This window comes from Helicoverpa zea, chromosome 20 (assembly GCF_022581195.2).
Source record: "Helicoverpa zea isolate HzStark_Cry1AcR chromosome 20, ilHelZeax1.1, whole genome shotgun sequence".
NCBI classification, from domain to species: Eukaryota; Metazoa; Arthropoda; class Insecta; order Lepidoptera; family Noctuidae; genus Helicoverpa; species Helicoverpa zea.
This window is the reverse complement of record NC_061471.1, coordinates 9,601,778-9,627,951: the sequence shown is the minus strand read 5'-3', so window position 1 is coordinate 9,627,951 and position 26,174 is coordinate 9,601,778. Positions and strand designations below refer to the sequence as shown.

The 26,174-nt window shown below is 36.7% G+C and overlaps 1 protein-coding gene across 1 annotated transcript in view; it reads left to right on the top strand.

Annotated features, from left to right (window-relative positions):
• LOC124640330 (hemicentin-2) overlaps positions 1–25,712 on the top strand; it is a 32,119-nt gene extending 6,407 nt beyond the window's left edge. Inside the window, exons 3-15 of the mRNA XM_047178045.1 lie at positions 7,116–7,226; positions 7,668–7,871; positions 9,946–10,097; positions 14,682–14,829; positions 15,810–15,940; positions 16,970–17,129; positions 17,590–17,693; positions 20,964–21,153; positions 23,058–23,191; positions 23,574–23,754; positions 24,187–24,434; positions 24,835–24,993; positions 25,506–25,712. Coding sequence (XP_047034001.1) covers positions 7,116–7,226; positions 7,668–7,871; positions 9,946–10,097; positions 14,682–14,829; positions 15,810–15,940; positions 16,970–17,129; positions 17,590–17,693; positions 20,964–21,153; positions 23,058–23,191; positions 23,574–23,754; positions 24,187–24,434; positions 24,835–24,993; positions 25,506–25,712 — 2,129 coding nt within the window. The remainder of the gene's footprint in view (positions 1–7,115; positions 7,227–7,667; positions 7,872–9,945; positions 10,098–14,681; positions 14,830–15,809; positions 15,941–16,969; positions 17,130–17,589; positions 17,694–20,963; positions 21,154–23,057; positions 23,192–23,573; positions 23,755–24,186; positions 24,435–24,834; positions 24,994–25,505) is intronic.
• The last annotated feature ends 462 nt before the right edge of the window (positions 25,713–26,174 follow it).

Sequence of the window (26,174 nt, the reverse complement as noted above, 5' to 3'; positions counted from 1 at the left end):
CTTGTTTTTCTTGTTCCAATTTCAAAGACCGTTCCAAATTTAAACCCTGACACAAATCGTTCCGCCTTCGTAATTAGCCGAAAACGAACGAGCACTGCGGACTACAAACAGGCCATCGTTACCATAGCAACGTGTCACATGTCAAGAGGAAAGCTATGTGACACAGAATAAGATTATTCGTAGGTTGTTGCACAAAGTAGAACTCTTGGACCGAGTACAAAGGCGACATTATTCCAATGCACTTGGGACGTAGACTATACAAATTGATATTATTAAAACGTCTCTTTGGTCCTCCTTCGTATTTCGAACGTATTTTTGGACAGCAATGCTTAGTCTGTGGCATTGGTTAACGGTTTGTATTTTTATATTTTCATATTTCGAACAAAGGCCGGTTTAGAATGCTATGAATTTAGAACAATAATCAAATTGTTTACGGTTTACAAATTCGATTTAATTATAGTTCGGCCATTCAGAGAATGCGTTCCTGACACGTCGCGATTGAACTGACGACGTAACTTTGCAATGGCGTTGCAGTTACGATAAAAATATTTTTGCTGGTTGTTTACCGTTTTAACAATTGAGGAGCATTAAAACAACATTATTATATCAATAATCAATGAATGTTATAATTTTGTGCCAAACTGAGTGTCAAATAACTTGGTAAACAATATTTTTCTAAATCTATACTGCGCTATTACAAGGTTATGTCAGCGGTTTATATTTTGTAGTGCTGTGCTAAAAATAACAGGCAAGTATCGTAATCTGTTCTTATACAGTTATAATATAAAATAATACGTTTTGATTTTCTTTTTAAGAATTGGAAAATAATGGACTATAAGACTTAATTATAACGTTTATGAAATATAAAAATAAAACTATGACCAAACCGCATTTTTATACTTAGATTAAAAATGGTAACCCCAAATGGCGTTATGGGCCGCCATTTTGTGACGCTAAAACAGTCGTCCGTTGTCGTTTCGTGCGCATAGACCACGTTTTTCAAGTGTTTTCGATCTTTTTTTATTTGATTACCCGGCTTTTGTTAGACCGAGATATCAGGATTGATTCTGTTATTGATAATAATATAATTATACATGTAGGCGAAGATGATGATGAAGACACCACCTCCTCAAGCAAATCGGAGTCTGATTAATATTCTGTTCGCACATTCAATTCAATGTACTTGTAACAAAGAATAAATAAAACAATTTTATTATATGAATATTACCTTTTTTTGGTTTCCACTTAAATAACTAAAATATAAAACAAATGATTCCGCCAATTTAAAACGAAAATAATCTTAAAATAATGCGGCGGTTCATTTTGAAGGAACGGTAACGAACTCAGTGTTATGTTGTGCCCATCACTAGTCGTGACTAACTGATAGGTGTCAGGAACGCATTCTCTGAACGGCCGAAGTTATAAAGCAAATATTACAGAGTTTGTATAAAATACCGTTATCAATTTCATTTTGGTTTATGCGGACTAATAAATTAATTTACGAATTTAAATATTTGTTTTGTGCAAAATGAAATGTTATACATAACTATGATATAATAACGATCAGAGATCACTGTAGCCCACAAAACAATGAACTTTATTGTTAGAAATAATTTAATGTCACACAAGAGCATTATAATTTCTTTTTTTAACTAAAAACAGCATTATTTCACCAAAATTGCGACATAAAAATACTAAAATGCAAATTGGCAATTTAAATGATACTAAAAGTGTGCGTTACTTTGCAATGGGGGCGGGAGACAAAGAAAACACGTTTTATATTTACGGCAAGAGCCACAATGTGCTTTATTCTAGATGATATCTTCAGCAGGTCCATGTTAATATGCATGATATGCATTTTTACTCTGGAGTGGAAAAAATATAGAATTGGTTGAGAGAAGCATTAAAGGATTACTACTCCGTTACATCTTGAATATCTTCAAAACCACGAAAGTAACTATTGGTAGCAACTAATAGCAGTTGTTAAAAAAAGATAAAAAGTCATTTATTCAAAGTAGGCCGAAAATAAGCACTTTTTGAAGGTCAAATTTACAAAAGACAGCCCCCAAAATGACCGCCCTTCACCACTTCCTATGTGCTTTTGCTGGGAAGAAGAAGTGGTAGCAATTTAGGTGTTAAGGTATTTCGAGGGAATCTATGAGAAATGACAGCGATTCTGACGGTCACAGTCCATTGGGTATTTTTTTCCTAGCAACTTTACCTACTTAGTAACAGGAAAATCCGTCCGTCCGTCCGTGATGAGAATAGGGACACCTTACACGTGGTTGCAATCAAACCTACTCAGAATCTTTATTTACACTTTGTGCTTAAGAAAATGGGTAAATGGTAAAGAAAAGAGATTATTTAGCAATAGATACTGCTTTTTGTTATTCAAGAGATGACGGCAGATAGAAGAGTATGGAAGGATAATGATAATGACTCATCATTCTCCGAGCGTTTTTCCCAACCATGTTGGGGTCGGCTTCCAGTCTAACCGGATTCAGCTGAGTACCAGTGCTTTACAAGAAGCGACTGCCTATCTGACCTCCTCAACCCAGTTACCCGGGCAACCCGATACCTCTTGGTTAGACTGGTGTCAGACTTACTGGCTTCTGACTACCCGTAACGACTGCCAAGGATGTTCAATGACAGCCGGGACCTACAGTTTAACTTGCCATCCGAAACACAGCCAATGGTGTCTAAGATATACTTAGAAAGTACATACAGACTTAGAAAAGTTGCATTGGTACTTGCCTGACCTGGGATCGAACCCGCGCCCTCATACTTGAGAGATTGGTCCTTTACCCACTAGGCCACCACGACTGCTATAATAATTTTACATTGACGAATTATTTAATGTTTAATTCGTGAATCATACCGATTCAGTTACAATTAGCTTTAATTAGTAATTACGAATAATGCAGTCAAACTGTGATTAATTGATCGAAAACATAAATACAGTTTACAGTCAAACTGATTATGTATTAAACATTTTATTCTTTCTTGAAGAGAAAATTGGTGGAAATCTATCAAAGATAACGCTAAGACATATATGTAAACATCAGTTCGCTTACAATGCACAACCCATAAAATAGGGTACTGCAGCCATCAAAGGGCGCATAGAAGAGCTGACCACCTTAGCTCGTCTGTAAACAATAATTGAAAGCAGTCACCGTAGTCGAAATCGGCAGGGAAGTTTTTAATTACAAATATGCAGGTATAGTTACCGGCACGAATCTTGAGCTCTGACCTTCACCTGCGCAGAAGTAATTTATTGGGTCCCTTTTGTGGTATGAAGTGAGGCGCGGGAGCGGGCTAAAGCGGTGATTGGCCCGCAGCACATCGCATCGTAGTCGTCACTCGGGATTGGTTCTTTGCTAATAAATCACTTCTGCGCAGGTGAAGGCCAGCGCTCAAGATTCGTGACGATGATTATATGGCTAGGTAAGAACAGAAGTAATCCAAGTAGCATTTTTTAAAAGTTGAGATATTCATAGAAATGCGTTTTTATGAATATCATAATTATGTTGAGCACATGATTTAAAATATGTTTGTTATTTGATAGATATAAACATAACTCAAACTTTCATAGCTGTTTTTCTTTAGTAAATGCAATTTTGATAAAAATATTGATTTAATTGTAGAAAATAGCAATATTTGTTGAAATACAGAAACGTAACATAAAAGAGTTTGTTTGAAAAAGTACTGAATAGCACTTGGATTACTTTTGCACAACCTCACTTCATACTCAAAAGTTCCAAAAATCGACTTAGCTCCATTTTGTCAAAAATGTTACTTGGATCACTTCTGTTCTTAACTAGCCATGTCTGTAAGACATATAATTTATAGACATATAAGTATTGTTAACCTAGATAGCTGACAATACCTATTGCCTGTCAAGCTGATTTTATGCTGTCATCACACATTGCAATATCTTTGAGATATAAGCATAATATTGCATACTAACTGTCTTGGATTGCCAATATTGAAGCGTAGAAGCACATAATGTATGATATGTATAGGGTTTCATGTAAAATACCTAATAATAATTGTCTTTTTATACGTCCATCTAACCACTATAAACTTTATAAATCAAATACAAATATTGCAAAACAATTTATATTTTGCAACCTCAATCATAAAATATAAAAACGCTCAATAAAACCACTAAGTCCATTCAAACAATAACCCAACTAGAATTTCTGCACCATTTGAAAAAAGAACAGTTTTTAAACCACTTCCACGACCGCCATCTTGGTCCATTTCCTCCAATCATAAATCGAGGAGTAAACAGTCCTGTTTTTATTTCATTCCGCCCTCCGCTTCGATATAAACGAATATAGAATCCGATAGACTTTGATCTCGAAATATTTCTTTGATCCTATCTCTTCCTTTATCAAATAGATCTTACAATCTCAGATGTTTAGTAAATTATTAATATAAGGAATATCTTATCTTTATGTTATCCGTTTTAATTTTGGAATATTTTCGGAGAGAATTTCGTACATTTTGTTCGTTTAATTAATATTTTGTTATTCCGATGTTTGTGTTGGGATTTTGAAAGCGGTATTTATTAATTAATTATTTAGTTATGTATGCAGATTTCTGCGTAAATGGAAATGCAGCTGAATAGATTAGGATAATGGTTTAAATTGTCAGCCGTGAAACCACAGTTGAATTTCGTTTTAATTTGCAAATGTTATTTAATGATAAAAGTATTTTCAGGTAGCACAGTAAAACATTATTAGTTACCAAACATCCATTGTTCCTTACAATATTCGTTAAGAACAAAAAAAGTAGGTAGTACCTAAAAGCTTACATAATAATATCAGACCCTCATTCAATTTCGTGCCTCCGTCGGAAAATTAACGGAATTCACTTAAACAAATCAACGGGAAGCATTATAAAATAATTGGACATAAAAGTTGTCCAATAAAAATGGAATTAATGCTAAATTAATAATAAAAAGTAAAGGAATAGGGCTATGAAAATTATATTAAGGCTATTATCGATATCCTTAGCTGAGATTTTATGCTTTCAGAACGATCGGCAGAATGTTGCCAGAGTAAATGCCGAACAGTTTTGGGCCATTTAGTTTTATTTTTTTCATAGAAAAACTAATATTTTGCGTTTCGTGCTTGTTGAATCAGTACATGTTTGATAACGTTAGATATTTTTCAGCGAACTATTTGCGATTCTAGAGTAAAATATTTGTAACTATATGTACGAATAAAAACAGCGTTTATAATTCTGAGTTGATTTAGTTGCATTGCTCAGTAGACATTATAGAGTAGATTGATAGACATTCTTTAGTAATTTTTCTACACGACTCAAAAAACTTGAATAATTTTCAACCATTCGATAGCTTAAACGTTTTTTATTGCTCTGAACGAATATAAGTTTGTTAATCTTCCTTACTCCTTTGAAAACACAACGGATGATTTTTTTTTACAGTTGCAAAATAGACTATACGACGACATAATAAAAACCCCAGTTAAATTAAATTACTCCAATAAACCGTGACGAAGAACAAAATGGATTTCGTACAGTCACTATCGACTTGGTTGAGCGTACCGAACAATGGCGACCAATTAGTTCGCCTCCAATTGACAACAATTAATGAACTTTGTAATTATAATTAAAGCTTATTTGTTAAACTCGGATTTTATTATGTTAATTTGATTTTATTATTTTAGATTTTAATCGCAATTTGCTAAAACGTTTGTTTGGCATAATGGTGGCCATTTTGGATTTATGCTATTGCGATTTTTTGCAACAATATGGCAAACGCACGTTTGCGTTTGATAATACGATACCACGCGATACCAGTGATTTATAAAAGGTTAGTCAATATGTCACTATGTTGGTGTTCCATTTTTGATCCCCGTGATGCATTTTTGTATTAGGCATGCGATTTTTATAGTTTGCACTGTGTAAAACATTTATGCTATTATTGACTAGCCGTTCCTTGAGGTGTCACCCGCTTCCTGAGGGAAATAGTTCCTGAAATCAGATAAAAAGTAGCCTTTGTCCTTTCTGGCACTCTGGACTGTATGCCAAGCCACTTTTAAATCGGTTTTGTAGTTTTAACACAAAAGAAACAGACATACTGAGTTACTTTCATATTTATAATATCTGTAAGGACTAGGCACTTGAGTTTGTAAATGTATGTTGTTTTAGGTTTATGTAAAATGGTGGCGCTCTAGATAAAGCTCTTAAGACTCGAAAAACGTAATTCTTTATTTGTTCTTGGCCTCCAGAAAGCCGCTTAGCAAGTCTTAGTAATGACTTTTATATGTTCCCAAATTATTTTAGCTTTTTCAAAGATTAAAAAATGAATTTATGTTAAACGTTTTTCTAGGTGAAGTAGGTATAAAGTCTGTTTTTCATAGGGCAACTTATTAACGTCGACCCAATCATCTGAGTCATACAGAAATTCTTCTTTCGAATTTAATTAGGTAAAGGTGTGGGACGCAACATGGGTCGACACCCTGGCGCCATCACATCTTCCTAGCACGGCAGGCTGTGCTGGGGCGGCTGCAGCTTCTGCAGAGACCACCAAGCGGCGCAAATATAATAACCTTATTGGAAATTATAGTTTTGAGCCGTTTGGGGTCGAAACGCTCGGACCGTGGGGCCCGAGTTCGCGGTTACTTCACAAGGACATCGCGAAAATGCTTGTCAACGCTTCGCGTGACCAGAGGGCTGGCTTATTCTTTGGACAAAGAATTAGCATTGCCATTCAACGTGGCAATGCAGCCAGTCTTCTGGGCACGTTTCCGGAGGACAGTGATGCGGAGGAATACTTTGACGCCTGATCGATGCCCTTTTATTATGTTTTATGTTTATATATATTTTGTATATAGTATTTTATTTTTAGTTTTGTATAAAAATAAGTAGTTTAAGTTTGTATATATGTATAGTGTTTATTAGGTAAAAAATCCTAAAAGTAGTGTAATTTATTCTTATTGAAGTGATATTAAGGAACAATAGTTGCAGGTCCTATATTGTCTATTGTTCACAGGATGAAGTCCCGTCGTCATAACTCGTCAATAATTTTGCCATAATCCTGCATTTGACATTAAAAGTAAAGTAATGCATGTTTTTGTCAACAGTGCCACCAAATAAGATGGTGATCACAGACGACAAGGGCGACGTTAAGCAAGCCATTGTCGGCCCTTACATCGAAGGGGACACCTTCACGTTGAAATGTGATGTCAGCGGAGGTAAGCTCGAAATAAAATAATACTACTTTCAAATAAAATAAAGCTCGTCTAAGCTAAATGACACTCCGACTAGCGCTTACCGTCAATTCAATACGCGTCATTTTAGTTTGGACTAACTGTATTAGTATTTACTTTTCATTGTATCTATCAAAGTACGAAAACATGTTTGATTGTACAACATCTACAGAGGTTTCCCTATTCAGTTGTATTAAAAGCGACATCTACAAGATGACCTTGATACATCGTGGTGCTACAAAATGAGTCGCAACCATCGACGTCTCCAATCGGTAAATTTTTCTTACTAAAGGAACATTGGAAGTTTCGATTCTATAACGGTTCATATTTTTTTATCGAGATGCAGAACGCAAAAGTTTTTTCACAGCAACTCAAGGTCATAGTAGTACCTTTCCTAAGGTTCTCATCTTAACTTTCCCTTCACAGGTCGTCCCAGACCATGGGTGAAATGGTTTCGGGACGAGGTAGAAACAGACACGCCAGCCACACCCCTCTCCTCCAACGGGGTCCGAGGGGTGCTCCATGTGGGACCACTAACCAGAGCTGATGTTAGGGCAGCCTTCACCTGTAGGGCTTCTAACCATCCGCGAGCTCATCCTATTGAGACTACGCTCACCTTGGATATGAATTGTGAGTATCATTTATTATAACCTTCTTCTGATAAAATGGCCTCAAGAAGGATCTAAATGTGGGATCACTTACAAGAGTAGTTGTAGGAGCTACATACCTACTTCTAGAGCCTCTAACCATCCATGAGCTCATCCTATTGGTACAAGACGACGGTTTCAAAGGATAAATAGAATAGGATAGTAGGAAATCACACTAATAAATTAATTTGAAGTTGATAAGAATTACAGTTTCAACGTGATAGACTCTTCAGTAGGCTTCCTTTTTTGGCAAAATCTTATTTAATCCTGACTAAAAATATATATATTTACATCAGTAACAAGAATACCAAGAACGTCATTCATACACAAGAAGGTGTTTATTTCACCAAGCTTTGCCACTCAAACTTCACCGAAGTCAAGCCACATTTGACAGTAAAGCTTTCCTCACGAAATATTGCGTGATTTCTCTTCAAACGCTTAAGTCATATTATCAAGAAATTATGTCTACGTAATACGAGAAATAAGTAATTTGTTTCTCAGTACTTATATAATGAATATATTTTCTTTGGCGAGAATGGATGTAAGAATAATTTTGTTTAGCCATTTCATCATCCTACGCAGTAGCAATTCCGTTGAGGGAAATTGAATAGCGAAAATAGGTCTACGTCCTGAATTGAATTAATTTTCGGGACTGAAACATAATTAACAGACACAAAGGTTAACAGTTCATATAAAATACAGTTGAACAGCTTTAAACGGGCTAACAAAATGAAGCACTCACTTCTGAATATTGAATATACATTTTAGTCGGATTTTTTCACCTTTAAAAATCTCTCGTGACTTGCAGAACGTATCTTAATTGCCTATGTAACATGTAACAAAATCTTAAATATATTTTTTGATTCTGATAAATATATATAGAGTAATAAAGTACTTTTCCACACAAAATACACTTCTAAAATTATATCGAATTATGTTTGTTTATTCACCTGTAATTCTAGGAATCTATACAATAATATTATAAAGCTGACAGGTTTGTATTTTTCCGCATTTGCTTGGACCCGCTAATCTTAGGGTGCGTCCACATCTGGCGAATGCGCCGCGAATGCGCAGCACGCGAGCCGATCGCGAGCTGTCCGCGAGCTGCGCGCGTGCAGTCACTGCAATAGTTCGGTGCGCCTCTTTAGCGCAACTCACGCAAGGCTCGTATAGAGCGCGCGAGCGGCGCGCGATCTGCGCGCAATCAGTTCTCGCCCTTAGGCCTCTGCCTCGAATTTTACGGGCAGCGGGGCGGCGGCGGCGGCGGCGCGGGAGCGGCAGGATCTTACGCGTATAATCAAATGGAACGGCCCTCGAATACAGCGGCGCGGGAGCGGCGCGGCGGCGGGCAACGAGCGGTGCGCTCCAGTCAAGCGGTGACCGCCCGCGTTGGGCGTCTGCATTGTAGGCATAATGTTATACATTTTTTTTGTGACGTATCAAAATGTCTTCGGACGTGCAAGAGCTAATTATTTCGGCCATCTTTGAGAGGACACCCATATGGAACAGCAAACACAACAGAACACAACACTACACTACTATAGCGCCGCGCGATCTGCCCGCTAGTTTCGAGAACAGGTATGCGTTGCCCGCCCCGCTCCCGCGCCGCCGCCGCTGCCGCCCCGCTGCCCGCACAATTCGAGGCAGAGGCCTTACAGTTCCGTATATTGGCTCAGTACTATCGAAGATGGCAGACGTCGCGCGCCGCCTGCGCGCCGCTCGCGTGCGGCGCTTAGGTCGCGCGCGAGCTGCGCGCGGGCGGCGCAGAAGCGGCGCACGAACAAAAATGCACGCGCGCAGCTCGCGGACAGCTCGCGATCGGCTCGCGTGCTGCGCATTCGCGGCGCATTCGCCAGATGTGGACGCACCCTTAGGAACTAAACATTTGATTAGAAAAATCTCTCAGTGTCTGATACCTAGGTATTTTGTTAAAAAAAGTTAAACTCAAAACCACCCCCTTCGAGGTCTAGTAACGACATTATTAGACAACCATGAATCTTTTACCATATACTTAACCAAATCATCAACCACATACTAAACCACACAATTTCTTCCAGTTCCACCACTAACAGTCCATATCCTGGGATCAAACCAGCCACTGTCAGCCAGCAGAAGATACGACCTACTCTGCCAGAGCTCAGGGTCGAGACCACCGGCTTCCATCACCTGGTGGAAGAACGGACATAGGATAAACAATGCTAAGGAAACGGTAAGTGGTTACGAAAAGAACATTGGGATTTATTTTAGGTCGGAGAAGTTTGTTGGGTCAGCTAGATATAAAATAAAAATGTCTGAAAGAGAATTTTGATTTATTTTAGGTCAGGTATATTTTGGTGAAATAGTCAGCTGTAGATACAGTCATCAACAAAAGTACATTAACATAATTAAAAAACAGAAATACATGAAAACTAAATGCAAAAGCTTTGCTACTGATATTCAGGTTATTTTGCTCTGAAGTCGTTACATTTACTTACGGGGAGATTTTATTTAGTATTCGGCTATTTCTATTTCGGTATTTTGATTGTGTTAATGGACTTTTGTTACTGCTTGTACATATACATTTCCAATTTGTAGTAGATAGTCAAATTGGGTCACGTTTTGTCCTCCATTAGTATTGATTCTATCATATTTAATTGCAACTAAAATTATTCGAAAAACTGGTGACACAGTAAACCAAAGATAATTATTTAATTCCAACCACTAAGAATAGCTACAATTATATTCCTTTCATGTATTTTTTTGAGTGACTATAAATAAACTCACGGAATGTAATTAGTCAGAAAATATTACTGTAAACATGAACAAAACTGTAAACTTAGGACTGGTAAAAGTAACTGCTCCCATAAAACACGCCTTTAATGAAGACCTTTATTATAATTGATATATGCATTAATTTCTAATATTTTGTCTTTAGAAAACAACAACCATAATGCATTATTATTAAAATTATTTAAACCACCTAATACGATCAACGAAAATTCCATCAAAAACCCGCTGCCTCAAGATTGACAACGAACCCACTAACAGATAAAACCGACTATCATAAATCCCCAAAACTTTTGCAAGGAAAGCTAATTTTGCATAGAAATTTAATCGCACTGTCTCAACTTGAAATAGGGGCACGTAAATGTAATAAATGTAGATTGAATGGGACGGGAGATGCTTATAGCGTGCACAAATCGCTCGTAAGAGACCAACAGGGCTCCTAGTGAATGGGCGTGTCAAGTGAAAGTTTCGCTAAAGTCCGGGGAGGCAAATTTGTCAGGCGTGGCGTGATTAGATGGACGATCTGGACCTAGGTTGGCTGTTTTTTGTTTTGGTAAATACTTTGTCTTTCTTTTTGGAAACTATTGCTAGAGATACCTGGTATAATATCGTTATCGTCCTCACTAATTATTGTGCATGTAAGTTTGCTTGTTTTGCTTACACGCAAAAAAATCGATTTGGAGAAGGATAACTGATAGATATGTCATGTACCTACAGGCTAATTTTGTCCGGGTGTGGGACGTAATTCCCTCAAAACGCCTAGGGCAAAATAGTATCCTCTTTCAGACCCTAAAAATAAATATCTGAACAACAAAACAAGAAGTTTTATCTACAGTGTCATTTACCTTTGTGATATAAGTCAGAAGTACCGAATAACATTTTATTGCTGTTATTAATATCACTTTTCTGAGAATTATTCATATATCATGTCACATTTCAACGTCCAATATAATATTTGAAACTTGTTGAAAACATTTATATTTAATTAATATCGCGATTCTACGAAACTACAATACAATGTCGCTTTTCCTAAATTTGTAGGTACATTTGTTGATTTCGAATCTAAAATAAAATACTCCGCAGTTTTTTTCTTATTTTAGCTTAACAGTGCCTTTTCACTTGCGGATTTTCCGCACAGCAATGTGCAGATCAAGCGAGTCTTGGCACCAAGAAACAATTTGAAAACTACAGACACAATCTATGACACGCCAAACTTGTCCTTTGTCGCGTAGAAAATACGTGCGACAAAATGTGCTGGTGTAAAAACGGTCTATATGACAAAATTTTTTAATTAAATCAGAGTGTCCGAGTATAGATTCTAGCACACATTTTATAAAGAAGACTTAACACTGCCAGTAAAATATAAATAAAATAGCAGAACATCACGCTATGAATTCCTCGAACAAACAATTTTCGGTTACAAACCTTTTTCAGCGGAACTTTCCAATCTCTAACGAACCTAATATATGGTTCGCTTTAACAAAAAATCCTTTGAAGTTATATTTTCGCTAGTTTTCCTTTACGCATGACTGTCTGCCCTGGTGCCCAATCAGTCAACAGATCTGGGTTACTTTTTATTCTGACGGCCTTTGAAAAGGGCATTATGTAATTATGGTAAAAGTATGAAAGTAAGTGTAGCTTTCAACTGTTTTTTCGCCAACCATCGTATGCTAACTAAGGACCGATTTTCAATCATTAGTTATGTTCTATCTGAAAAATAAATACGGCGGATTGACATATTTTCTGTACAAAAGCTGTCAAAATGACAAACATATCCTTTAGATAAAAGTTATTTGGAGATTGAAAAATCGGCCCTATATTGCACAAAATCTGAGGACATCTTTTGAAAAAGAACATATTTAACAAAAGTGCTCGAATTTAATGCAACCTAGTTTACTTCATGCAAATAAGAGAGTAGAAGAAACCTCTGATGCTTTATGAGACCTCTCAGTGTTTTAATTTACATTTCATCCCCGAGGCAAAGCTTATTAAAATTAAATTCTATTTATTTCTGAGGGGGCATTTGTTTCCCAAAAATAATGTAGCCACAGTATTAAGAATCATCAGAAATGAAAATAATATTATAGGTATATTATACTGTTGAATGAAATAAAGGAAAATAGTATTTCTGAAAATGTTTAATATAAAAGTAGGTACCGCTTATTTCTTACGCCCACCTTGAAAGACAGATTAATAAGAAAAATAAGGAAACAAAATAATAAACTTTATCTAAGAGTTATATAATTCTTATAATTGAAAATATAAATAGAGGAAGGGATTAGTTAATGGGAGGAAGTTTGAAAGTGGCACCGGTAACAGAGAAGCCGCGTGGCAACCAGTTGTGCGGTATGGTATAAGAAAACACTTGAGCATAAATGTGAATAGATACAGAGAAGGAGTATACCCAAAGAAACGATGGATGGTTTGTGTGAAAGGGTGTGTGTGCAAACGAGTAATAGGGCTGCAAAAAATGTTACTTGTTAGATAATATCAGTAAGGTAGATATGGAAGAAGACGACATGCTGTGTCGACCCTAGACAAGAGATTGGGATAAGAGATAATTTTAGCTTTGCCTACCAGCACCAGCTCTTTTAAAATCAAACCCAACACATTGATAAAATTCATCAAAGTATATATCACATAGATTAAATTCCTATCCGCGCTTCCTTGCACAAAAGTGACGATATAACCAGATTACATTGGCGAAGTCAAAATATCAGCGAAGACTGGCTTCTTGATTACAACACAGAGGAACGTCAATCAAATTTCACATACGCTATTCAAACCTGTTTGACTGTCGTACGTAATTTAATTAAACCAGACAACATGCCAACTAGAAATTAATATTAACAACACTCAATTAAAATCAATCTTGAATAGATTTGAAGGGTAAGCCCTGTGATTGGTTGATTTGTTTCGTGGATTTCGGGGATCGCGATTGGTATTTTTGATGTCAATTTTAACGTCTGGATTTTGATTTGGGTCTTTTGATTTTGGAACTACTTTTCTATGAAGAGTTTGAATATTTTTTTTTTTTTTAGCATTTTTTAGGAGACGTGTTTTAATGGCCTTGCAATATAAAAGCACTGAGGAAAACTTACTCTTTGTTCAAGCAACTTTTTCGAGGAATTAATTATGCGTAAATGAATTATTTATTTATACTTTATGTACAAAAATGGTACATTTGCAGAATTAGTGCCACAAGGCATACTCTACCAGTCAACCATCGGGACAACCAGTTTGAGTTTCTTCGTAGAAATGATAACGTAGTCACCATAATTATACTTGTGATTTTAAGTGGTGTTTTTTTACCACCAACATCTATATGTATGCAATAGTAACTCTATAATAAATAACTCATATAAATTAATTCAAGACAAAAATCCGACTAAGCCAGTTAGTAAGACCGACTGTAAATTATTCCCAGGTACAATAACGACACGAATCACTAAATGACCTTTTTAAGTCCTCAATCTAGTGACCTTTTGAGTTTTGATTTGTAACTCCAAAATAATATTAATTGAAGGCAATTCTGCTTATGAACAAGTTCAAAGGGGTGGGTGTAATCTGAAATCTATTATATCGAGCGCGATTTTATCTTCCCTCTGTAAAATTTAATAGCAACATAAGTCATTAGTGGATTGATAGACTGAAACTTCAAAGTTATTTTTGGCTTGGACAGGTAGACGGAGAATTTTGGAAAAGCTAGGTAATTGTTTGTTCATTTGTATTGAAGAAGTTGTTCAATCTGTAATTCGTAATCTGTTTTGGATTAGGTTTTGTAATCGATTAAGTTTTAGATATTTTAATAGGTCTAAGATTAAGTAGCTTAAAAAAAAGACAAGGATGGAAGATGTATAATACAACTATAAAATTCTCGTGCAAGCGATGAAGACACTAAGAGCAAATTTTTATTTGGAAGCCAACGAATTTGTGGTAATCCCACTTCTTCGACACTTTATGAAGTACCTAAACCTGTAAATGGTGCAAATAAAATCACATTCAAAAATTTTTTTTCTTCCAACAGCTATCAACAGACGGCAACACGACGACATCAACAGTCTCCCTTCAGCTCACGAAGTCTGATGCTGGAGCCAAGCTGGCTTGCAGAGCGTCCAACCCTCAGATGTCTTTAGTACCCGCTTTAGAAGATGATTGGACCTTGGATATTCAGTGTAAGTGATTTGTGTGTGTAAGCGTCTTTGGTGAATTTGGTCTTAGCAGACCAAAATATGTGAACAGTTGATCCTTGCAGAGTACATTTTATATCGTATCATCTTTACATAGTACCTACAACTGTCTTGTTACGGACTAGTAGAAGGAAAGCAATGGTGGACTTTTAGATATAAAAAACTTTCATATAAAATTTCCCAGGATGCAATAATGAACGCAGTTTTACAACTATGCCATATTAATTGCTATTATATTGCGATACTAATGCACCACGAAAAGTAATAAATTAATGGGTACAACACAGTACTTACATTATATTTACATTTTCTTTCCACGACCGGTATCAATTTACCCAAAAACATTATAACACCACGGAATTTTAATTCGTTGTTCCATCACGAAATTGTAAGCGTCCAAAGTTGAACGCCTTAATCTCGAGTCCCATGAGGAAGTAAAAATGCTGAAGAAAAATTAAGCTTATCCGAATATTCCCTCCCAAATTTTATTACGAGCCTTGAGAACTTTCCAGAAGTTTGTTTTTCTTGAATTCTAGATTTTATGGTCGAGAATGAAAATTTTCGCGAAAGCGCAAAAACTTCTTGATATTGAAGAGTGGGAGAACAGTGTTTTTGTTATATTGTTCGAGGAGTTGAAACTCTTTGGTTAACAATTTATTTAATATTGAAGGTTTGTTTACTGTTGCTTAGGATTTTGGTACAAAAAGCTCGAAAGTCGAATCTGAATCAGCTGTTACTATAAAATATTTCAAAATTATCACACAGTTTAATTCAACTATGAAACCAATAAAATCGAAATCAAAATGTATTTTTTTTAATAGGCAAACGCTCACTATTTACCACTTCCTAGTGCTCTGTTAGAAAAATAGTGGCGCAACAAACTCATCAGTAACACATGCCTGTCTATTAAGTATGAAACAACAATCATAACTCTAAACATATAATTTCTTATTTTCCCCCTACAGATGTCCCAGAAACAACAGTGCGATTAGGAACGAACCTGGACCCCTCAAACATCAGAGAAGGCACCGATGTGTACTTCGACTGCATCATCAGAGCGCATCCTTATGTCTATAAAGTTGAATGGAGACATAATGTAAGTATTTTTGTTTTAATTGTGAAAAGAAATGGTGTATTTTTTGGGAAAAGTATGTTTTTGCCTTTCTACTCGTTTGATTAAATAATTTTATCCATGCTAATGATATGAAGCTGAAGAGTTTGTTAGACGCGCTAATTTCGGCACGAAATGCAGGCTACTTTTTATCCGTGTACACAAAACAGTTCCCGTAAGACTTGGGTGAAACCGCTGGCAGAAGCTAGTTTCCAATAATGTTGTTTACCTCCCTTAATGAGTCTAGTTTCGTACTCAACCCCATATTTAACAGCAATAAACAACGCATTAACAACATTTTTCAATCAGCCTGCCTAACAGGAAAAACCGTGGACAATGTCCCTGAAGCCAAAAGGGTCAAACTTATATTCCGTCCATGTATCTTGTCCTGAAGAGACATAATACTAAGTTTCATCCCCATGGGACCCATGAAAGGGTTGAAACGGAGACTTAACTCCCAAACTAACTTTAGTTCGCGTTAACATCATGTACATGGTACCATTTATCTTGGCCCTTTCGTTTTGGACCATAGAGTTATTAATTACAATACAATGCCGAGAAAATTGTGGAAAATTAATATTGAACACTTCTGAAGTATATTACCTTGAAAACTTCTTGGTTGTAACATATTGACCTAAAAAAAGTTTATTTCCTGTCTTTGTCTTTAAGGATTCGTTTATTAGATTTACCATAGCACCACGATGCGTAACGTTACATGACATAAATCATCGAAACAAGGTGGTTAAACAGTTTTAAACAAGTCACCAATTTTTCCTGTAACGCCTAATTTACTTTTCTAAAAGAGCAAAGCAAGCAAGGGAAATTAACTGTTAAATGATGTTCAAGTGAAACTCACTTGTGTGAATGAATTTGGAATTTAAGTCTATTATAAGTAGGTGACATGATGGACAGTCTTATTATTGCTAAGAACGATATCTTCTAAACATCTACTCTACGGTAAACCACATTTTTATATGACTACATATGAAAATATCTTTTTTTTTTCCTAACAAGGGTAAAACTCTCCTCCACAACGTCGGACAAGGCGTGATCATCAGCAATCAGTCGCTAGTACTGCAGGGTGTGGGCAGACGGACGGCTGGTAACTACACCTGTGTGGGCTTCAATGCTGAAGGCGATGGAGAAAGCAAACCTTTCTCGTTGAATGTTTTGTGTAAGTATTTATATCTGGTAATTGTTCAGATTACTATATAAGATAATTTGATTTCGTTGTTCTAACTTATTTATCTTTCGTTTTTTTTTGGTTTAATTAACATCTTTGATGTTGACCAAAACGACCGAACGGTCCAGACCGAATGTGGGGACACATTGCCCATGCTAATTTATTTGTCCACCGTTCGGTAGTGATTCTTTTATTTGAAAGTACACCTTCATTTTGAATTTAATGTTTCCGATCTACGTATATACTTTTATCATAGATCTGTTGATTAGCTTACTAGATATTGGATTTTAATATTAGCCCCATTCGAGTAATGTCAAATTCCAATCTGTAGCAAGCAAATATAAAGTTATTTGCTTATATTATACGGAGTTGAAATTATCGTTCTATTACCAGTAACATTCTGAACCAATTTTAATTCTATTGTTCCTAATAAATCCAATATTTTGAACAGATGCACCAACTTGCCGGAGTTCCCAGCAGCGAGTGCACGGAGTCGCCAAACAGGAACGTGCGCACATCACCTGTCATGTCGACGCTAATCCACCTGAAGTTGTGGTGAGTTACCATAATTATTAGGTATATATTGTACAGTCAACTTCAGGTCAGTGGTAACACTTTTATAGGAAAATCGTACTTATTATTATTGAGTTAAAGTGCATGACAGTTACCACTGATGTGCAGTCTACCGTACTAGGCAATATTATAAATGCTAAAGTTGGTGTATTCATATGTTTCTTCTCTCGCGTAACACCTACTAAATGAATTTTGATGAAACAGTAATACCTATAGCTTGAACTTACACTTACACAACTTTGGTGTAAAAAGTAGAATGTTCGGGAAACGGGTAAATCTCTAGTAGTAAGAAAAAAATATAACCATCGGTAGCTTGAACCCTGTTCCCGGTATCGACTCTATTTTATGTTTCTTTATAGAATTGTAGATACACACAATCTTATGTCAAGAAATAAATAAATGGAAAGAAAAAATAAAGTGATGTTTCACAAAGCAATAAAATACAAAGAAAAACAAGTTGTAATAAATAAATTGGTTCTCCGAAGCAAATTAGTTAAGCTTGATTAAATAAAATAAGTCCTGTCCTAGTTACTAGTAGACACGCCCACACTCACTCACTGAAAATGGAGTAAACAACTTAGGGCTGATTTTTCAATCATCAGTTAACTTCTATCTGAAGAATAAATATGGCGGTTTGACATATTTTCCATACAAAAGCTGTCAAAACGTCAAACATATTCCTCAGATAAAAGTTATCTGGCGATTGAAAAATCAGCCCTTAGTAAAATAAAAACTACATCGACCATTTATTTTTCTACTCTCTACCTTTTGAAACATCGATCTTTAATGGTGGGTCCACACGATACCAAGATCATACAAACTTTCATAGAATTTTATCTGCGCAACAAATCGGTACCTCTTACAAAAGCCTGGTTAGTCAATGGTAGGTCTACATATACATCTTGTCATCTTTCCACTCAGACTTTAAGTGCGTACATATATTTCCACAAAATTAAAGTCGTATATCTTGCACCCACCATAAATAATATTATAGACAAAATTCTCTCATAGCAACACTTTCAATCAAGTAGTTCCTACTAAACCTCCCTTCCTGCTTCTAAAAGGAAGGTGCGAATCAATTTAGTATTCCAACTTGCTATCTACATAATTGGAAGGCACCACAGTTCATTTATGGTTTGTTAATTTAGTCAGAAATTATACAATACCCTTCATACAAATACCTATACGTATATAAAGGGTAAAATTTGCCAATCAAGAGGGAATTACTATGCGGTTTTCCTTAAAACCCTTCACTCTGGCTTTCACTCAATTTTAGTAATTCAATTGTTCGGTTTTTTCCTTGATAACTGGTAGTTTATTACTTTGTGAAGGACGTCTTCCGGGAAAGTACTTAGTGCTACTGTTGTATTTTGATGTAAAGAGATGGATGCCTCAATAAAAAGGAGTAAAGTAAGCTGATAAAAATGTTAATAAATTGGAAGTTTTCTTTAATACTACACTTATGTAGTCCTGACTTCCAAGACCACTCAAGACAATTGTATAATTACCTCAGTTTATCATCGTCATGAAACTTAGTCCTCATGAACATAATTTACGTTCTTAAAAAGTGTCTGGACAATGTAGAGATCCTTACTTTGGCTGAATACCTATTACTATCTATATCTAATTTTATGTATGAAGTTATTTTAGTTTCATTTCCCAAAATGGCCTTCCACAAAATTAGGTTAATAATACTCCCTCCCAAAAACTTGCTTAAATATTAAGTAGGTAATCGTCTACCGAAAATAGATAAGTAATTTAAAATACTTACAAAGTTTTAAGTGGAAAGTAAGTTGATCGATATCAAGGCGTTCCCTTCTAAAAGCAATCATGCATAATTAATTGTAGTCTCATTATCGGCAACGAATTTGTATAAGAAATCTGATATAGGCATTAGTACTTTATTTTTGTTTTGTTAATTATCTTGGGAATTGTTCGAGCTACTGAAGATGGATTTCATTTCTTGATTGGGTACTTTGTATAGACTTTTCGGAGTAAATTAATCCTTAGTAGGAATTATATTTTGCTCTACTACCTTAATCGTCAATGACGTCCCATCGGGTAATGAGAGTGAAGGAATAGGGAGTGCACCTGTGTCTGCGCAAATGCTCGTGCATTATAATATGTTCTGCGCAGCTGGCACTCCTTATGTGAGAACAGCCGCCGTGGCCGAAATCAGCCTTTAAACACCATTACAATATGTTAAGTTCTATAGCAGTTGGCCGGTTAATTTTCACTGATACCGAAGTATAATAAGTATTTTGTTAAAGACACGCCAAACACTGTTATAGTTAAATTATTTTTTCTATGAAGTTATACTCACTAGAAAGAAAATATTAAGTTTTATGTAGTAAATGTGATAGCATACCAGTAGTAATAAAATATTGCACAAAACAACGAACCCTCCTGGCGCAGTTGAGTAAATAGTAATAGTATTGTAAAGCATATGTCTCATAATAACAAAGCACACATTGAAAGTATAAATTGTAAATGTACGTATGGCGATACGCCAAATGTTCTCTACTTATATCTAATACCAAAACAGAACAACAGATTTATAATAATGTTTGTGTTATTTTGGACCGACTTGTTTTGTTATTATGTGTTTTACATACCTCTTTAGCAAAAAAATAAAGAATAGAACATAATTTTTCTTTGTTAAAAAGTAGATTTTGCCATTGGTTTCACTTTACTCTCGTGGGAATCACTTCCCGCCCGGGTAAGAATTAGCCTACAGTCTTCGTCAATAAATGGGCTTTTTAACACTGAAAGATTTTCTGAATCCAACCAGAGTTCTTCTTCAGCTGTTTAATATTAGAAAAGAAAGAACAAAGCTACAATGTTTTTTTTTGCGAATTAGAATCAGTATTAAAACAAAATTCTTAACTTTTAATAGTTTCAAAATACTTAACGTTGAATCAACAAAAGCATACTTGGAGTTTAGTTTGAACATAAGTTATAAGCAAAATAAAAAACATACTGCTTCGACTCCTTGTCTGTTTTCTCTGTAAATCTTAAAGAAAAACTTTTAAAATATTACAGGGTTTTTTTCTTCTATTCAAGATATTGCAGCATCTATACTGATATTATATAGTTGGAGAAGTAGTTTCCACAGCTAGCCGTCTCAACCCCTTATAAAATCTGATTGAATGAGCCAAAATTCATGATAAAGATTTAGTTTACATAATTCAGTAATTTAAATCTTCTGCCAAATAATCTTCAATCTTATCTAACCCATACTTTTGCCCCCAGTTTCGATGGACATTCAACAACACAGCGAACAGTAACGAAGTGAGCGATACGTACGTGTCCCGGGCGGGAACGAGTTCTACGGTCACCTACACTCCACATACAGAGATGGATTACGGCACATTGCTGTGTTGGGCCCATAATAGGATCGGGAAGCAGAGGGTGCCTTGTGTTTATCATATTATTGCTGCAGGTGAGTTGCTTCTTTAATCTGTATTGCTTTTTCGTCATATGCACTTGCACCTGCATATGGTGAAAACGCGTGACTATTTGCATACTTTCCTATGCCTATCTTGCAAACAATATTTAAGGTTATGAATTGCCTTAATTTTGTACGATTATTAAACAATATTCATAAACAAGCAACGTATACAATAATATCGCTAACCTCTAGCATAATCCAAGGTAAAGCCACTTTTCATACTGAGGAGGGACTGCGATTGATGTTAAACTACATAGTTATGATAGTATCTAACTCGATCCTGAATATGTTTTACTTGTAGAGTCAGCATCGAAAGCTGCTATGAGTACTTACTTATATGAAAATTATTTTTTTGATATAATTTCGAATTAAAACTTATTTATTAATATTATTACTTTAGTCTCCTAGCTGCCCTTTATATAATTTTATTTGGGGTCAGAGCAGCATATATTTTCTTTTCCATACTCTCATATCTGCGGTCATTTCCCAAGTTACATTGCAACTGTATTGTCTTTCACACAATCAATCTATCTTTTCTTTGGACGCCCACTTCCTCTATATACCTAGAGGTATATCAAGGACTATGCTCAACTGCTTACAATGTGATCCGTTTCAAAACAAATAATAAAGAAAAGCACCTGCTTTTGATTCTTGCTAACCGTACTTAAAACAAATACTCATAGATATAACTGAGTACCTACAAAACCACATAGTTCATGTAATACCGTACCAAAATTTGTATTTGTATATTTTGTACCGCAAATGCCTCGTCTTGCCCGGGGCGCCTCAAAATTCTCTCAGACTTCAACTTCTTGATATATAAGTATAAACATGGGTGTGCCTATAAACTAATTTTATAACCAAAACATAACATCAGACTTGTTATTTCGAGAAATATGTCTTTTTTGACTTTAAGCCTTTGACCGAGTCTTTAGGGACCTTGTCATTAGAAGTAACTTTGGTCTTGTTTATTCTGTATATGTGGTATGACACATTGTGATCTATTTGTACTTGTAAAGGTTTGAAAAGGTCTTCCTTTTGATGTTATTTCGTATTGGATATTACGAAAATATATTTATATCAATTTTAGGAATCTCACATGACCTCACGATAAGATGAAATTATATTAGGACTGGTGTTATTTTTGTAGGAATCAATTTCTTGAAATAAACAGCGTAGGTATAGGTAGTAGGTATGTAAGCACTGATACTCAGCTACATCTGGTTAGACTGGAAGCCGACCCCAACATAGTTGGCAAAAAGGCTCGGAGGATGATGATGAAATAGCGTGGGTATAATTTGCTATTTTATCGTAAGTGAGTCGATCTACAATACCGTGAACTTATATAAAAAATACATAATTATCTGTTTTCAAAACCAAAGCCCAACTGAAGTAAATATACATAAACTCCTACCAATTTCTAACTTAACTGGAAGATATATAACAACCTCTTTTTACTTGAAGTAGATTGAGCCTAACAAGGTAGCAACCACCGCTAAGTTTTTCTTTCATTTCGAAAATCAACACGGACGCGCTCAAGTTTACTTTATGAAACCTTAAGTTACTTATACTCACTTGGCAACTTAGTTGAATTCAGGTGCTTACTTAATATCAACATAATGTTCAACATTTATCCAGGTTTTTTAGAAAATTCGAAGGAAATTTTCTTGCGGTATCTTTTTTCGGTGGTGTATTTTTCGTTGGTATACTTTTTGTTATCTTGTCTGCCTAGATTTTTTCTATAGTGCCTATGTATTGTTGGATAAGAAAGCTATTGCATTATATCAATGGATTTCTGAAATCTATACGAATAAAATTATCCCTCTTCACTTCTTTACTTTACACCATTAGAAAACAATTTTTTCTGGTTCTTTAATTACATAATTTGTTCACAGGCCGTCCCGACCAAGTCCACAACTGCACAGTGGTGAATGCGTCATTAACATCGTTTGGGGTTCGATGTTCCGAAGGTTTCAACGGTGGCATGCCACAATCTTTCCTTTTAGAAGTGCGGGAGATTGTCACGCAGGTAAATACGTAATAAAACAATCTTTTAAGAAGTAGGTAAATAACCATGTGTCTTGTTGCGTAATATCTATCGGTGAAATAACCTCAAAGAATAATAATAAAAACTATAGCCAATTTTCTCTTAAAAACTATAGCCATTTATTTCCACTTTGCACAGCTACCTTTATGTTTTCCAAAAAAACTTTCATAAGCGCCTGTCTACGCGTCAAAATATGACAGACATGTGGAAAATCGAATTTCGTGTAATAACGTACCGAGAAGTTGTGCGTACATAAACTGGTTCATTTCGAAACTCCAGATTTAATCTGTTATCTTTCCATCATCTTCTATTATCAAAATTCAAGCTCCAAAAGACCCCTAAAACAAATTTCTTCCCCCCACAGGAGATCGTAGCGAACGTATCAAGCGCAGTACCCCGCTTCACCGCAGTAGGTTTAGCCCCGGGACGAACATATGCCGCCGCAGTCCTAGCTTACAACGCTAAGGGAAGAGGAGACCCTTACCCTTTGAGAGCCAGCACGCTGAGACCGCCTGAAAAACATCATGTACATGATAAGAGTTTAGGTAAGTTGATGTGGTATTTTTGCAATATTTTGGTTTGGGATATTCTGGCTGACTAGTACTTAAAGGGGGTCCATCAAGTTGAGGAGTTTTAGGTGCAATTTATAGTGTCAAGGATTTTGTTGAATTGCAAAAGACACAGGGGACTTTATTTGCTCAAGAAGTATACATATTTTACTAAATAAAATGTCGATATAAAAGACGAAATTATTTATGCCAACCATGTAACGGACCAAACGACGTGATTAAAGTAGTTCATGTCTTCTTAAAGACCAAAACCATTAAAAAGCATAAGGCAAAATATCTCAGAACCAAAACTTTTGGACAAAGAAAATAACAATTACTGCGACCACTGGCAGTTAAAGCAATAATACAAACCTTGACTAGATACATCCACACGAAGAAAAAAAAAACCTTAAATTTTTTCCAAAACAGATTTACCAAGAACAGCCTTCCAAATGTCGGGAGCCATGTCAGTAGCCGTCGGTGGAGGCATAATCCTCATGGTAGTCCTAATCCTCTTCATGGTGGCCATGAAACAGCGCTGTGCCAAGAGGAAGCCCAGGTCTGCCCCCCCTCCGTCGTCACAGCCTGCCAGTCCTGATAAGTTGAGGGAAAAGGAAGACAGTGAGAGTGATGATAGGAACCCTGATATTATACCGTCGGATACTGATCAGATGCAGGTGAGAGTATTGTGTAAAAAAATATTTGCTAGAGTCAGATTGCGGACTAAACTGTGGCGTATGGGTGCAGAGCTACTAAAATTCCTTATCCCCGAAACACTCGCATTTTTGCGCTCTTGTTTCTTTCATTTTGTTCTTCAAAGGCCTTGCCTCAACAGACATGAACTGCTGGACAATGGCCTCCTCCAAAGCTAGGAGAATTGGCCCATAATCACCACAATGAGTATGCGTGTTGGTGAGCGAAGTAGGTCCGTGCCCGTACCTAAGTTGATTAAAATTCTTTCCTCCATGACCAGGAGGTGGTGAAAGTAGGTTTTTTGGGGTGATTTAGCTGTGCTTTGTAAATATTGACGTGAAAAGTGCAAATTGGCTCACTTTTAATAAATAACTTTGGGTCCAGATGGATTACTACCGGCAGCAGCAGGTGTCGACGATATCGCCGCCGCTAGGGTCGCGGAACCCGCGCGGCTCCGTGGCGGGGGTGCGCGGCGGGCTGCCCGCCTACTGCGCGCTGCGCACCGCGCCGCCGCCCGCGATGCCCAACATGCACGATACACAGGTACTGTATATGGTGGAGCCTTTAACTGCCTCGTTGATCTAGCTTTAGCAAGTGCGGCTGATGACCACGAGGTCTCCGGTTCGATTCCCGAGTCAGCAAGCAGCCCGGAGCCTGGAAGTTGATGATTGATACACCCGTGCATCGGAAAGCACGTAAATGTCGGTCCTGCACCTGATCTCTCTCCGGTCGTGTCGGATTGCCGTCCCATTGGGCTATGAGAGTGAAGGAATAGTTAGTGCATCTGTGTCTGCATAAATTAAATGCTTGTGCTCTATAATAATATGTCCTGCGCAGTTGGCTAATCTCCTTACATATGTCAGGCATCGGGCCGCGATGCACAAAATTTTACCTCATGTTTTTATAACAAGTAATCATATTCTTGTTAGTGTCATATTACAATGTGTACTTATTTCATCTTCTTATGCATGATGATAACTATAACTCAAATGAACAAGTCCAAATCTCTCCAGCAGATCGAAGAAGGATATTCTTATGGTGTTCTATTCGTCCAGAACCCGTCGTCAGGCATTCCGCCGCCCGCGCGGTTCGCGTCAGGGTCGTGCACGTTACCGCGCGGGTCCGGCGCGGGGGCCCCGGGGGGCATCCCGCTGCAGCACCTGCGCACGCTCCCGCGGCCCACGGGCCCCGCGGGGCCCGCGCCGGGGCCCGTGCAGCCCTCCGCGGCCCCGCGCCTGCCCCCCCGCGACACTCCGCTCTGACAGACCACGCAGCTATAGGACATGTAAATACGACTGTGTTATCCAAGTGCTCAAAACTTTTTTTTAAATCGAGTGAGTGATTAGTGATTCTGTTGTTGATATCAAGTACTTGCTTGTTTGCTGATGAGACTGTTCAGTTTGAAATTGTAATAAAAAATCGCAAGCAATTTTATCAACGTAGATAAATCTACCTAAATATAGAAAAACTGTGTTCCGTTTCAATGATTTCTAAGCTAAAAGTAGGTAATATTCGTTAATACCTTTTCAAATTAATTAACTTTTAACTAAGTTCCCAATATACCATCGCCAATCCAATCACTGCCCTCACACTGTACAATACCTAAGTGATCAATGGTCATTCAACAGCGTTACACTGTATGCCCGACTGCCAAAACTGTTTGTATGAGACAACTGTAATTCTGTGGACACGGCTGATTGCTTGAGTCCAACTGTGACCATCTA